Raw genomic sequence first — 16,126 nt, 5'->3', positions numbered from 1 at the left:
CGTTCATTGTTTATTTACAGCTGTGTTTTCTCCCTCTGCGGGCATCGATTATAGTAGATTATTGATCGATCTTTGATTTATTATAGTAGCTAACACTGCCATTCATGAATGTATTTTTGCTCCACCCATTGAAGGTCCACTAGTGATCAGTTTAGTGATTATACATTTCCTTGTTACTCCTGTGACCTCTAGTGGTAGAAAACAGACATCGCGTTATTATTATTTTGCAGAGATTACCTGGAAGACCCTGCAGACTTGTGCAGGCTATGCTGTATTACGTATTAGGAAGTGCACAGTTTCACTTAATATGTCTCTTACTAACATTGATAGGAATTATGAAAATAATTGGAAGACAATCACAATTATAAAAAATATTCTAATATAATATAAATTGTTTGTTGAAATAAAAGGTTTACATTTTTTTCAATTTTGATTTTAGGGCAGATATGGCATTTGTCATGGCCTCAGTGGACCCATACACTGACAACTGGAATGACACAGATGAAAGCAACTCGTGGCCAAGAAATGGGACTGAGGACGATGACGAGTATTATTACGATGACTACTACGAAAACCAGCCTGAGCTGAGGCAGTCCCTAAACATCATGTCCCTTGTCGTCTTTTCCCTGGCGTTTGTCTTGGGTGTGCTGGGTAATGGTGTGGTGATCTGGGTGACTGGATTCAAAATGAAGAAGACTGTGAATACCGTGTGGTTCCTGAACCTGGCCGTGGCTGACTTCCTATTCACAGCATTTCTTCCTCTAAGTGTGGCCTACACAGCCATGGATTTCCACTGGCCCTTTGGCAGGTTCATGTGCAAAGTTAACAGCACCCTTAGCACGCTAAACATGTTCAGCAGCGTTTACATCCTCGTAGTGATCAGTGTGGACCGTTGCATTTCTGTGGTAAAGCCGATCTGGGCACAAAACCACCGAAGCGTGCAAAGAGCGTCAGCAGTGAGCCTTGTCGTCTGGTTCCTGGCCCTGGTGCTGAGTTCGCCCTACTTTGTGTTCCGGGACATCGCTCCCGGTGTGAATAACAGCAATATCATCAACTGTTTCAACAATTTCGCCTCCTCAGACGATCATTCCCCCGAAGTGGAGGCATTGAGGTCACTGCGCCACTGTGTCATGATCATAACCCGGGTCATATTTGGCTTTGTGGTGCCATTTGCCATCATCGTGACCTGCTATGCCGTCATCGTTCATCGACTCAGGAAGAGCCGCTCAATGTCTGGACGAACTGGACGACCCTTCAGGATAATTGCGGCTGTTATTACTGCCTTTTTTGTGTGCTGGGCACCATTTCACATCATGTCGATCATTGAGCTGATTAATCATATGAAGCAAGATTTCAGTCCAACTCTTCACCATGTCACAATGATTGGGTTTCCGATTACCACCAGCCTGGCCTTCCTTAACAGCTGCCTAAACCCCTTGCTGTACGTCTTCATGGGTCAGGATTTCAAGGACAAGATGCGCAAGTCCATCCTGAAGGTGCTGGAGACAGCGTTCACAGAGGAAGTGTCTCGCACCAACACGTACACCAACTCAATGATCACCAGCCGCAGTAAGGAAAAGTCGTTTTCCGATGCAGAGGTGTGAGTTATTGCGTAGGTCCTTATCAGGGACATGTGAAGTCTGTGTCACTTCTCAAGAACAACCACTATGGCCCAACGAAAGCATCAGACTACAAACACAGTGCTCGGGTGTGATATGTGAGTTGAGCTGTAAAATAACTGTTTATTTGATCAGTTTTGTATCCTCAGGTTGTGATCATCCATGCGGTTGCCTGATATGAAATACTACTATAGACTCATTGAACCATCTGTACCATTCAATTCAAGACATTTAATACATCGTAGGTGCATATAAACTACATGCACTTGAATTCAGAATTCCTCTTGAAGGTTCACAGAAGTGTACTGTGGGTGACCCAGTCAAGCCCCACAGGAGTTTCAAGAGACAACAACCTGGGTAATTGCACTGAATAAAACCTGAGACATAACATTCCGCTTTAGATAGGTTTGGAGGGCTTCCAAGTCTTACTACGCACACTTCCTAATGTGGTTAACTAATTTTCCTTCCTAAAATGCCCCCAAGGTCACAAACTGTGCTTACACAAGCAAAACAGTAGGCTATGTTAGTTAATGCTGCAGAAATAACAAAAATCGAGTTCATCAAATCAAAGACCCATTAAAATCGATGTAACCATGAATGGGGCATATATGCGTTATTAGCCAGACCCAAAGTTGGTTGCGGATTTATCAGATGCCTGAAAGTCACATACCGGAAGTGATGTAGGGTTTCTAAGTGTCAGAATCAACTTTTTCTTAGGATTTTTTAGGGTTAGGGTTAGAGTATAAGGCTAAAAACTAGGTCTCGGTACCCCTACCAATGCCTGAAAGTACGTTACATTTCCTGAACCCCCTGTGTATGACGTCATATGACGCCGATATGTGACTTTCAGGCATCTGATAAATCCGTAAGCCCCAAAGTTTGACAAGCTACAACACAAAGATTAACCAATGTGTGATCTTTCCCTCTTTCTGCTGATTTTGAACAGGTACAGACTGTCTGTCAGTTTGGAAACTATCATATATAGCCTCGTCTCTGAATAAAAGTTGGAGTGAGTGCTTTTTGCAAATACATGAAAAGGGCTGAAACAGAGAAACAAAGTAAAGTGCACAGTAATATTGATATCGGCAACACTGTTTATGTATCATACCTTCAGAGTTACATCATTCAGAGCTCCAGAAGCTTTTTACAAAAAAAATACATCTGCACCTTTAAGATTAACTTATTAAGACATTAACTATAACATATTTACTAAATATAATGAAAAGCATGCCATTAAATTGTTTTTGTATTTCTGCAATTGCGACAAAAACACGTGAACCCCTGGTTAATAGCCAATGATGTCGGAATATTAGTCTGCACAGGTTAAAAGAGGTCAACACCTTTATTGTACATAGGTGAGTAAAAACAAAATTTGTGTGTGTCAAATGTTTTTATGTGTCCTTTTTTTTTTTTTTTAACAAAGCCAATATATAAGGCTAAAGTGATTTTCATGTGTATAAAAGTAAGATGGATAACTGCATACATCTGCATGGCATGACATTATGTAAGTGAAATATCAGTGACTAAGTGACTCCACTTGTATGCTCCACTTGTATTTGAAAATGTGGCTGTGGATGTATAGTCGCCCACAGGGCGAAAGTAAATATGTATCAACCATTTTGTCATGCAGCTATCAGGGCTTTTTTATCAAGCCCTTATGGTGCCTCTTATGTGGCGTCTTCAGTAACGGTATAAGTGTAATATTGCTTTGAGACATAAGAAATGCAGAAATGCATTCTGCCTGGAAGATGTGGATTTGATGTCACGTATTAAACATTATTTTTTTATTTCCCATTCAGCTTGTCATACCCTTCTGTAGAATGTATTTCATCTGTCGCAATCAACCACACTCTCAACATCCGTAATATCACAACCACATTTCCTGCCCCTACCCTCTCACTGAGTGGTCCATGACATACGTACATTCCTCGTTCCTTTCAGACTATTTGTTTGTTGGGAAATAAAATCAATGATCCACTAATTAAAAGTCTGAGAATTGGATGAAATAAACATTGTATTTATTATATATTATGTCCATCTGTTAGTGTGTGTGTTTTCTTTATTTTCTTCAAACATAATAAATATAAAGCCCTTACACTTATAATTACCCTACGGTGAACTGAAGGCTGTCAAGTGTATGTAATGTAACACATGTAATCTTAATATCTAGGTAGATATACTTCCCCAACCTACCAATGTCAACACCAAACAAACAAACAAAAAGTCAAGTCCCAGGCAACAATGACGAGAGCGGACTTTCCCAGCGACAGGTGCGAATGACAAGATTCAGCAGAACAGTGAGTGTTCTGTCACTGTGATTGACGTCAGGCATATAGAGAAAAACCTCCCTGAGACCTCTATATATATCAGGAAACTTGCGAGTGTTCTGCAAAGACTACAGTACAACTTGAAACGATACAACGGTTACTGAGTCAGATTTGGTCAAACAAGGTAGGCAAAAGTTACAGTTTTCTCTCACTTTGGTCTGTATTTAGGTTAACACATCAGCAAATGCTTTAAACTAGATAGAGATTAATTAATTAACAGAACAATGCAATTAAATGGCAAATGTGAAATGATGTGTTAGGGCATAATGACGTAGCCTGGTTTACACATCAAATGGAGATGGAACAAACTCTAATTACTTTTACATACTAAAATACTACTAACATCATTTTAACGGAAATGACTGAAGGCAGCTAAAAACAGATTATTTTTTAGATGTGCCAGGGAAAAATTAGGAGGTTGTATTTTTAATGATAGATTGCTTTCAGTCATATTTAATTAATTTTGATATGACCACTTTACCTTTTTATAAGACATTACGTGAGGAAACTTGTCTATAGGGATATTAGGCTATAGGCTACAATTTGTCTCAGTAACAAAGTTACAGTTCAAGTGTAACCATTTGGATGGACGTCACCCTAAGTTAATAAAATAGAATGAGGCCCAACTATACTGACGTGTAAATGAAGAGGAAAAGAGCATGAGACCAGTGTTTTTCCTAATTCATTTCGTGAATTAACTTTCAACTGGTTGGGATGGAATGAGGAACATCAGTGCCAGAGGCTGAGTGTTTGCCTTCCCTGCAGATGGGTGTGAATGATCAGAGTCAGTGAAATAGTGATACAGTGTCAGTATATGTTCTATTTACACACACACCTCCCTGTCCCCGATAGTCTAGGGCTAGGGTCATCTAGGGTCATCTGGGATCATCTGCACAGTTTGACTAAATATGTCTTGATTTTACATTGATATGAAATAGGACAATTATTGGAAAACAATCATAATAAGATAATTGATGAAATATAATACAAATTATAATTGCTTGTTGCAATAAGCATTTTCCACATTTGATTTTAGGGCAGATATTGCCTTGGTCATGGCCTCAGTGGACCCATACACTGACAACTGGAATGAGACGGACGAAAACAACTTGTGGCCAAGAAATGGGACTGAGAAGGACGACAAGTATGAGCTGAGGAAGTCCCTAAACATCATGTCCCTTGTCGTCTTTTCCCTGGCGTTTGTCTTGGGTGTGCTGGGTAATGGTGTGGTGATCTGGGTGACTGGATTCAAAATGAAGAAGACTGTGAATACCGTGTGGTTCCTGAACCTGGCCGTGGCTGACTTCATATTCACAGCGTTTCTGCCTCTAGTTGTGGCCTCCACGGCCATGGATTACCACTGGCCCTTTGGCAGGTTCATGTGCAAAGTCAAAGCCACCCTGTGCACACTGAACCAGTTCAGCAGCGTTTACATCCTCGTAGTGATCAGTGTGGACCGCTGCATTTCTGTGGTGAAGCCGATCTGGGCACAAAACCATCGAAGCGTGCAAAGAGCGTCGGCAGTGAGCCTTGTCGTCTGGCTCCTGGCCCTGGTGCTCAGTTCGCCCCACTTTGTGTTCGTGGACACCCCTCCTGGTGTGAAGGACAGCCCCATCTTCTGTAGCTTTGATTTTGCCCTCCCGGAAGTGATGGCATTGATGATAATCCGGGTAATACTTGGCTTTGTTGTGCCATTTGCCATCATCGTGTCCTGCTATGCCGTCATCATTCATCGACTCAGGAAGAGCCGCTCAATGTCGGGACGAACTGGACGACCCTTCAGAATAATTGCGGCTGTTATCACTGCCTTTTTTGTGTGCTGGGCGCCATTTCAAATCATGATTTTCATTCAGCTGATTAATTATATGATGCAAGAATTCAGTCAAACTCTTCAACATGTCACCATGATTGGGTTTCCGATGACCCTCAGCCTGGCCTACCTTAACAGCTGCCTGAACCCCTTGCTGTATGTCTTCATGGGTCAGGATTTCAAGGACGAGGTGCGCAAGTCCATCCTGAAGGTGCTGGAGACAGCGTTCACAGAGGAAGTGTCTCGCACCAACACGTACACCAACTCAATGATAACCAGCCGCAGTAAGGAAAAGTCATTTTTATGAGTTATTGCGTAGGACCTTATCAGGGACATGTGAAGTCTGTGTCACTTCTCAAGAACAACCACTATGGCCCAACGAAAGCATCAGACTACAAACACCCATTTCCCATTCAGCTTGTCATACCCTTCTGTGGACTGTATTTCATCTGTCGCAACCAACCACACTCTCAACATCCGTAATTCCACAACCACAACCACAATCACCCCCCCCTCCCCCTCACTGAGTGGTCCATGACATACGTACGTTCATTCCTCGGTCCGTTCAGACTATTTGTTTGTTGGGAAATAAAATCAATGATCCACTAATTAAAAGTCTGTGAATATAATTAAATAAACATTTTCATAAATATATTATGTCCATCTGTTAGTGTGTGTGTGTTTTCTTTATTTTCTTCAAACATAATAAATATAAAGCCCTTACACTTATAATTACCCTACGGTGAACTGAAGGCTGTCAAGTGGATGTAATGTAACACATGTAATCTTAATATCTAGGTAGATATACCTCCCCAACCTACCAATGTCAACACCAAACAAGCAAACAAAAAGTCAAGATAACAATATCTCAGAAAAGGATCAATTTAATAAATGCCCCAGTAGATATGCAATGAGGGCGACTTTCCCAGCGATAGGTGGGAATGACAAGAATCAGCAGAACAGTGGGTGTTCTGTCACAGAGATTGACGTCCCACATATAGAGTAAAACCTCCCTGAGACCTCTATATATATCAGCAAACTTGCGAGGTTGTTGTTCTGCAAAGACTACAGTACAACTTGAAACGATACAACGATTGCTGCGTCATATTTGGTCAAACAAGGTAGGCAAAAGTTACAGGTTTCTTTCACTTTGGTCTGTATTTAGGTTAACACATCAGCAAATGCTTAAAACTAGGCTAGATAGAAAAAATAAATTAACAGAACAATGCAATTCAATGGCAAATGTAAAATGATGTGTTGAAGCATGCTTACGTGGCCTGTTTAACACACCAAATGGAGACGGAACAAGCGCATACCACTCTTACATACTAACATAAATTAAATGGAAATGACTTACAGCTGCTAAAAGTTATTTTTTAGATGCGCCAGGGAGATATTAGGAGGGAGTATTTTAAATAATAGATTGCTTTCAGTTATATTTAATTTAATTTTATATGACCACTTTAACTTTTTACAAGTCATTACGTGAGGAGACATGACATGTGAAAGAAGCCTGTCTGATGCTTTGATCCAAGGTCAGGTTTGCAGATAATCAGGAAAACTCGGGAAAGTGTCCAACGGTAGAAGTAGGTTTATTTCAGCGTCACAGGGCAATCCACTCGCATGTTACACGAGAGGATTCTTTCAACATACTAACAGCAGGGTCAAGTCTTTTATACACAGGTATATGGGATGTGGGAGGGAATGGGTGTGTCTGGAGGTACAGTCCTGCTCACCATTATTGGCACCCCTAGTGAATATGAGCAAACAGGGTATGAAAAAATATGTCTGTGCTGTTTATCCTCTTGGTGTTTCACTCAAAATATTCACAAAAATCTTACCTTTACATTGAAGTTAAATTATTGTAAGAGAAAACCACGGTTGAGATTAAATAAATATTTTGTACAAAAACATGTGTGCCACTATTATTGGCACCTCTAGAAAAATCTTATAATTGAAATCTAACTGAAGTATATTTCCATGCATGTTTTACATTTTTAAGTTCACCCGTTAATTATGAACTCTTAAGAGGTTAACCATGACTTCCTGTTCCACTGATGTACAAATATGAGATGACACAGGCCAAATTCCATTAGTCATTCATCACAATGGGAAAGACCCAAGAACACAGTGACGATGTGCAATGAAAAGTTGTTGAGCTGCACAAATCAAGAAATGGACACAAGAAAATCTCGTACCAGTTGATAATACCCATTTCCACTATCATGGAAATAATAAAGAAGTTTAAAGCGTCAGGTGATGTTAAGAATCAGCCTGAAAGACAACGTGTGTGTACATTGACCCCACGCACCGTGAGGAGGATGGTTCAACTGGCAAAATAACCTCCAAGGATCACAGCTGGAGAATTGCAGACATTAGTTGAGTCTTGGGGTTAGAAAGTCTCCAAAACTACCATCAGATGCCACCTACATCACCACAGGTCGTTTTGGAGGGTTGCCAGAAAAAAGCCTCTGCTGTCAATCAACAACAAACTAGAGTGCCTACAGTTTGCCAAATGGAAGTCAGACTTTCAATGGGACTGAGTTAAATGGTCAGATGAGACCAAAATAAAGCTTTTTGGCAAAAACAACAAAGGTGGGTTTGGCGTAGACAGAAAGATAGCCATACAGAAAAGCACCCCATACCTACTGTGAAGTATGGTGGCCGATCTTTGATGTTGTGGGGCTGTTTTTCTTCCAAAGGCCCTGGACATCTTGTTAGGATACATGGTATCATGGACTTGATCAAATACCAGCAGATATTAAATGAAAACCTAACAGCCCCCTCTAGTAAGCTTAAAATGGGCCATGGTTGGACCTTCCAGCAGGACAATGATCCGAAGCATACCTCAAAATCAACACAAAAATGGTTCACCGGCCGCAGAATAAAGGTTTTGCCATGGCCATCACAGTCCCCCGACCTAAACCCCAAAGAAAATCTGTGGGATGAGCTTAAGCCGAGTCTACAAGCGTTGACCTCAGAATCTGAAGGATCTGGAGAGATACTGTATGTAAGAATGGTGTCAGATCCCGTGCCATGTGTTCACCAACCTTATCACACATTATAGGAGAAGACTCAGAGCTGTTATTTTGGCAAAGGGAGGCTGCACCAAACATTTTATTAAGGGGTGCCAATACCTGTTGTAACCTAGGTTAACTATAATATTTTAGATTCTGTAAATATGAATAAATAGTAAACAATAGTCTAATAATAAGCATTTTGTATTGGACTGATTAGTATATATTTATAAGTACTTTAGGAATTTAGTATATTGTTTTAATGTAATGAATTGAATGAATTGTAATGAATTAAATGAAATGTAATGTTGGAGCGCCCTCTACAGGACGTAGCGCGTGCCTAATAGCTCGCGCAACTTTTATTTTGAAAGAAGGAAAAAAGACGTTGAAACTCAAAGAGAGAAATACGGTTTCAGAGGTTACGGTCACAACTTTTTAAACTTACAAGAAGTTAGCGTTTTGATGACATAAGTATTGAGAAGAATCAGTTCAATGATATTTTGACGTTTTAATATTTTATACAAGTTTATTGAAAGTGTACAGTTTAAGTTTTAATTTATGATTGATGTTGTGCTAACGGATCGCTAACGTGTAGCCTAGCCAGCTAGCTACAGCAAAATAGATCAGGATCTGCTGGATGTTTCTTTAAGGATTTTTGGTTTGAATACCGTACCTTGATCGAGACGAGGATTGTCCTTTTGGAGTAATCGTCACTGGATTTTGACTGACTAACTGACTGACTAAATACCCGAACTGGAACGACAACTGGATGGCGAGCTTCCCACCGAACCAGACACAAGTGACAGTTTGTTAGCTTCGTAGCTGAAGACCAACGGAACCCATAAGACTTTACATGTTTTTAATTTAAGAAGAAACCCAATGAACTCTGATACTTTGAACATTGAACATTGAACATTGATTGGATATTTGAATGTATTAATTGTAAATGAAATTATTTATTTATGCTCAATGCTAGTTACTTTAAATTTATAGCCTGTATAATTGTGTTAGGTTATGTGAATTTAGGTTAAGAAGTAAGGTTAAGATTTGCGTGATCATTTAAATGAGATAAACCGTATTTATTAGATAAATAATATAAGAATATAATATATGATTAATCTAGATGATTAAATTATGTTTATTTATTGACTATTTATTAAATGCTATACATAATTTATATTAAAAGATAACTACATTTAACTATTGTAAAGATTATAAAAAAGAGATAAGTAAGAAGCAAATATATTATAAAATAGAGATAAATAAGAAGCAAATAGTTTATAAAATAGAGATAAATAAGAAGCAAATAGAGTAAATAAGAACAACTAGGAATTCATAAAGAGTTTGAGGTTGATTTAAGGTTCTGATATTGAGTTATTTTGATGAATTTTTTTATTTTACATTTTCTAAATGTTGACAGATTTGAGCCTTGTATACAGTATGTGTAAATAATAATTTGTCACTAAAATCTAAAAATTATAAAACCCTGTTGTGGTGATTGACTGCGTACCTGAAAAGAACAGAGAATCTTCTGATGGCCCAGATCCCAGATAGTAAGTAAACAAGTGTTTCAACTATATTGTATGACCACAAGTGTTACACTGTGCACACATGTTTTGAAGAATAATATTTATTTAATGTCAAAAAAACACTTTTTCTCTCAATTATTTTACCTCAATGAAAAGGTAAGATTTTTATGAATATTTTGAGTGGAAGACCAAGAGGATAAACAGCAAAGACATATTTTTTCATAGCCTGTTTGTTCATATTCACTAGGAATGCCAATAATGGTGAGCAGGACTGTATGTATCAGTTTTGAGTGGATGATTGCTAATTAGGACCTGATTTAATCACAGTGAATGAATACCCTGATTAAATCCCATTGAATACAACAAGGTCAGGAGGCCAGTTTGATCTCGTGGAATACACGGATATCTAACAACTCCCCCCTATGATCATCGATCAATCTTACATCATGATCACACTAAAACCTAACAAAACCATAACAAACATAATCAGACATAGTGATCAAACAATCCAACATTGTTACAAAATGTCAACAAACATGTTTTCCCATAGTGTAGTGGTAAAAAGTTTTAAAACAGAACACATGTTCTTATAGTGTAGTGGTATCAATGTATGTTCCTATAGTGTAGTGGTATAAATATTAATGCACATTCAAAACCTGATAGTTGCATAAAGGCTCAAAAAATACATAATTATCTGAAATCTCTGTTGAGTGTGGACAAGGTTCCTGCGGCGTCCTTCACAATCTTGTCCATAATTGAGGCTGCTTCTCTGACCTCATCTATCACCACGGTAATGCCATAGTTTAGAATGACGGCTGCAAAGAAGCGTTGGGCTGGGGTAGCAATCCGCACACCCAACATGAATGTTCTCCTTGGGCATGGGCATATGCGTGTGCAGGGGTGCAGGTGGTGGCTGTTGCATAAGGAGGAAGCGTTTGGGATGAGGGACATCACCTACAGCAGGGCTCTTCAATAGGCGGCCCGCGGGCCGAATCCGGTCCCCGAGCTGCTTTGGACTGTCCCCCGGTAGCCTCATTCAGTTCGTGACTAAAAATCTAAAAAAAAAAAAAAGTTCGTGACTATGGCTAATTGTACACTATCGCGTGCAGTAGGTGCTGGTATGGTGGCGGTATGCACCCGTTTAAGCCAAAGAGGTACTGCCTGATTTGCGCTGATTAGTCAATATGATAGCTGCAGCGACACGGAAACCAATAGAATACTGCTCATATCCTCCGGCCCCTGACTTTGCATCAGTTTCAAATACTGGCCCCAGCTCCGAACTAATTGAAGAGCCCTGACCTACAGGATCATGGTCGCCCTCCACTCGATACGTCTTGGCGACGTTGTTCTCAAGTTGATGGTTGGTGTTGTCAAAAAATAAAAATAAAATCTAAATCTTGTAGTCAAGTTCATAATTAAGTCAGCATCTAAAATTCCCATCCAATCATCATATCATTGCTAAAAGTAATGATATGATTAAACAAAAGGCATGACTTAAATTATCCGTAATCATACGTTTTTTCTTTGCGCCCCGCCAGAGGTGGTTGTTCTGGAGGTATGCTCTCTATGCAGTTGGTGAACAATTTGGTTTTACCCTTCACCATGACTGCAGTGTAGGAAGGTGACAGTGCTCTGTGTGTTTTTTTACACTTCAAATTCTTCCTGTCACATGGCTGTAGTTGTTGTCTCTCCACTGGCGGTATCTGCGCTTCTCCAGTGTTTGATGGACAGTCTTGACTCTCAACAATTATCAGGTTGTTAGGATTAAAGGCTTGGCCGTCCAAACCTCAGTTCTCTTCATAACTTCATCAGCTAAAGCTTCGCCTGCAGCTTCCACTGACTCTGGTTCTATGTGTGTTCCCACTTCATTAGGCACACACACATCACCTTTGTCAAGCCGCTGGCTTTCAGCCGCCGTAAGAGACCGTAAGGAGGGCAGACTTAGTTTCCCGGAATCGCAGACATAATGGTCTGTCTCTGATGATCCGTCAACTTCGCAAACCTTCTGAATATGTCTTCATCATCATTACTCTCCTCATCACTCTCTTTGTGATTGTTATGGCGAGCAGTATATCTGCCACGTTTCTGAGTGTTGCATTGTTTTGCTCAATGGCCATGTTTTCCACATTTATGACATGTATCATATGATCTGTCCCTGGGTGCATACTGTGATGTGTATTGTTGATGTTGTCTAGGCTTTTGTGCATTTAAAAGTCTCAACATGCACTCCTGTTCCAAATTCGAATCCCAGGTGTTGACACATCTGAGTTTGTCGTCGACATCCCGCTCCACCCTTCTTGCCACATTGATGAGCATTTCCAGAGTAAACGTGGTGTCCTCCCATGTAGGTGTGGTCAGCTTGACAGCCTGTTTCACCTCTGGATTAAGACTGTGCAACAAATTAGCCTTGAGAGCACTATTGTGACTAGAGTTTTTCTTAATTTATTAAAGAATTAACTTTTAACTGGTTGGGATGGAATGAGGAACATTAGTGCCAGAGGCCGAGCTTGCCTTCCCTGCAGATGGGTGCGAATGATCAGAGTCAGTGAAATAGTGATACAGTGGGTGTTCTATTTACACACACACCTCCCTGTCCCCGATAGTCTAGGCTAGGGTCATCTGCACAGTTTGACTTAATATGTCTCGATTTTACATTGATATGAAATAGGACAATTATTGGAAAACAATCATAATTAGATAATTGATGAAATATAATACAAATTATAATTGCTTGTTGCAATAAGCATTTTCCACATTTGATTTAAGGGCAGATATGGCCTTGGTCACAAACACAGTGCTGGGGTGTAATATGGGAGGTTGAGCTGTAAATAACTGTTTATTTGATCAGTTCTGTATCCTCAGGTTGTGATCCTCCATGCGGTTGCCTGATATGAAATTGGGGTCAGTAGGGATTTGTATAAGCTACTACTACAGACTCATTGAACCATCTGTACTTCAAGACATTTTATACATTGTAGTGGCATATAAACTACATGCACTTGAATTCAGAACTCCTCTTGAAGGTTAACAGAAGTGTACTGTGGGTGACCCAGTCAAGCCCCACAGGAGTTTCAAGAGACAGCAACCTGGGTAATTGCACTGAATAAAACCTGAGACATAACATGCTTTAGATAGGATTGGAGGGCTTCCAAGACTTACTCTGCACACCTCCTATGTGGTTTACTCATAAAATAGTTTTTTTTTTTTTTTTTTTTTAAATGCCCCTCACAAGCAGAAAATATGTTAGTTAATGCTGTGGAAAGAACAAATACAAGTTCATCAAATCAAAGACCCATTTAAATTGGATGTAACCGTGAAGCCGGCCCCAAAGTTTCACAAGCTACAGCAAAAAAATGAACTGATGTGCGATCTTTCCCTCTTTCTGGTGACATTGAACAGGTGCAGACTGTCAGTTTTGAGACTATTATGTATAGCCTCGTCTCTCAATAAAAGGTAGAGTCATGCTTTTTACAAATACATTCATTCATCTTTGTTTATTCAGGGAGAATTGAATGAGCACAGGGCTCTTTTACAGCAAAGCCCTGACTGAGACTACAGAATACAGAAGAACAATAAATAAACAAACCATAACAAAACAAAACACACAAAATAAATAAACAAACACATTAAAAGACTCAGAAATTAAGTATAAAAAAATAACATAAAGTAAAAAGAATACAATCAGATAATCATTTAAAACAACAGCATCCTTAGCATCTACAAGGCTCTTCTTGGCTGACAGACAAAAACTTTGAAACATGAAAAGGGCTGAAACAGAGAAACAAAATAAAGTGCACAGAAAATGGGAAAAACTTTTTATTTATCATACCTTCAGAGTTACATCATCCAGAGGTCCAGAAGCTTTTGACAAAAAAAAAAACTACATCTGCACCTTTAAGATTAACTTATTAAGAAATGAACTATAACATATGTACTAAAAATATAATGAAGGCATGCCATAAAATAGTTTTAGTTTTTCTGCAATTGTGACAAAAACACGTGATCCCCTGGTTAATAGCCAATGATTTCCGAATATTAGTGTATACAGGTTTAAAGAGGTCAACACCTCTATTGTACATATTGTACAAAAAAAAGTGTGAGTCAAATGTTTTTATGTGTCCTTTTGTTTTGTTTTGATTTGAACAAAGCCAATTTATAAGGCTAAAGTGATTTTCATGTGTATAAAAATAAGATGGATAACTGCATATATCTGCATGACATGACATTATGCAAGTGTATGCAAATATCAGTGACTAAGTGACTCCACTTGTATGCTCCACCACTTGTATTTGAAAATGTGGCTGCGGCTGTATAGTCGCCCACAGGGCGAAAGTAAATATCAACCATTTTACACAATCATAATAAGATAATTGATTAAATATAATACAAATTATAATTGCTTGTTGCAATAAGCATTTTCCACATTTGATTTTAGGGCAGATATGGCCTTGGTCATGGCCTCAGTGGACCCATACACTGACAACTGGAATGAGACGGACGAAAACACCTTGTGGCCAAGAAATGGGACTGAGAAGGACGACAAGCATGAGCTGAGGAAGTCCCTAAACATCATGTCACTTGTCGTCTTTTCCCTGGCGTTTGTCTTGGGTGTTCTGGGTAATGGTGTGGTGATCTGGGTGACTGGATTCAAAATGAAGAAGACTGTGAATACCGTGTGGTACCTGAACCTGGCCGTGGCTGACTTCATATTCACAGCGTTTCTGCCTCTAGTTGTGGCCTCCACGGCCATGGATTACCACTGGCCCTTTGGCAGGTTCATGTGCAAAGTCAAAGCCACCCTGTGCACACTGAACCAGTTTAGCAGCGTTTACATCCTCGTTGTGATCAGTGTGGACCGCTGCATTTCTGTGGTGAAGCCGATCTGGGCACAAAACCATCGAAGCGTGCAAAGAGCGTTGGCAGTGAGCCTTGTCGTCTGGCTCCTGGCCCTGGTGCTCAGTTCGCCCTACTTTGTGTTCGTGGACGCCCCTCCTGGTGTCAAGGACAGCCCCATCTTCTGTAGCTTTGATTTTGCCCTCCCGGAAGTGATGGCATTGATGATAATCCGGGTAATACTTGGCTTTGTTGTGCCATTTGCCATCATCGTGTCCTGCTATGCCGTCATCATTCATCGACTCAGGAAGAGCCGCTCAATGTCGGGACGAACTGGACGACCCTTCAGAATAATTGCGGCTGTTATCACTGCCTTTTTTGTGTGCTGGGCGCCATTTCAAATCATGATTTTCATTGAGCTGATTAATTATATGAAGCAAGAATTCAGTCAAACTCTTCAACATGTCACCATGATTGGGTTTCCGATGACCCTCAGCCTGGCCTACCTTAACAGCTGCCTGAACCCCTTGCTGTATGTCTTCATGGGTCAGGATTTCAAGGACGAGGTGCGCAAGTCCATCCTAAAGGTGCTGGAGACAGCGTTCACAGAGGAAGAACACCAACTCAATGATAACCATCCGCAGTAGGAAAAAAGTCATTTTCCAATGCAGAGGTGTGAGTCATTGCGTAGGTCCTTATCAGGGACATGTGAAGTCTGTGTCACTTCTCAAGAACAACCACTATGGCCGAACGAAAACATCAGACTACAAACACTCATTTCCCATTCAGCTTGTCATACCCTTCTGTGGACTGTATTTCATCTGTCGCAACCAACCACACTCTCAACATCCGTAATATCACAACCACATTTCCTGCCCCACCCTCACTGAGTGGTCCATGACATACGTACATTCCTCGGTCCTTTCAGACTATTTGTTTGTTGGGAAATAAAATCAATGATCCACTAATTAAAAGTCTGTGAATATGATTA

At 40.0% G+C, this 16,126-nt stretch overlaps 3 protein-coding genes across 3 annotated transcripts; all 3 read left to right on the top strand.

Annotated features, from left to right (window-relative positions):
* Window positions 1-446: 446 nt before the first annotated feature.
* fpr1 (formyl peptide receptor 1) lies at window positions 447-1,604 on the top strand (the record flags this gene model as incomplete). The annotated part of the gene is made up of 1 exon (XM_080858235.1): window positions 447-1,604. One exon carries the CDS (start codon window positions 447-449, stop codon window positions 1,602-1,604), a length of 1,158 nt encoding a protein of 385 aa, XP_080714361.1.
* Window positions 1,605-5,001: 3,397 nt separating this feature from the next.
* On the top strand, window positions 5,002-6,063 carry LOC308380706 (fMet-Leu-Phe receptor-like; the record flags this gene model as incomplete). The annotated part of the gene is made up of 1 exon (XM_080858111.1): window positions 5,002-6,063. One exon carries the CDS (start codon window positions 5,002-5,004, stop codon window positions 6,061-6,063), a length of 1,062 nt encoding a protein of 353 aa, XP_080714237.1.
* Window positions 6,064-14,744: 8,681 nt separating this feature from the next.
* On the top strand, window positions 14,745-15,782 carry LOC308380826 (fMet-Leu-Phe receptor-like; the record flags this gene model as incomplete). The annotated part of the gene is made up of 1 exon (XM_080858238.1): window positions 14,745-15,782. One exon carries the CDS (start codon window positions 14,745-14,747, stop codon window positions 15,780-15,782), a length of 1,038 nt encoding a protein of 345 aa, XP_080714364.1.
* Between the last annotated feature and the right edge of the window lie 344 nt (window positions 15,783-16,126).

The sequence above is a fragment of the Sprattus sprattus genome (genome assembly GCF_963457725.1).
Source record: "Sprattus sprattus genome assembly, chromosome: 19".
Lineage (NCBI taxonomy): Eukaryota > Metazoa > Chordata > Actinopteri > Clupeiformes > Clupeidae > Sprattus > Sprattus sprattus.
This window is presented reverse-complemented; position numbering and strand designations above follow the sequence as displayed.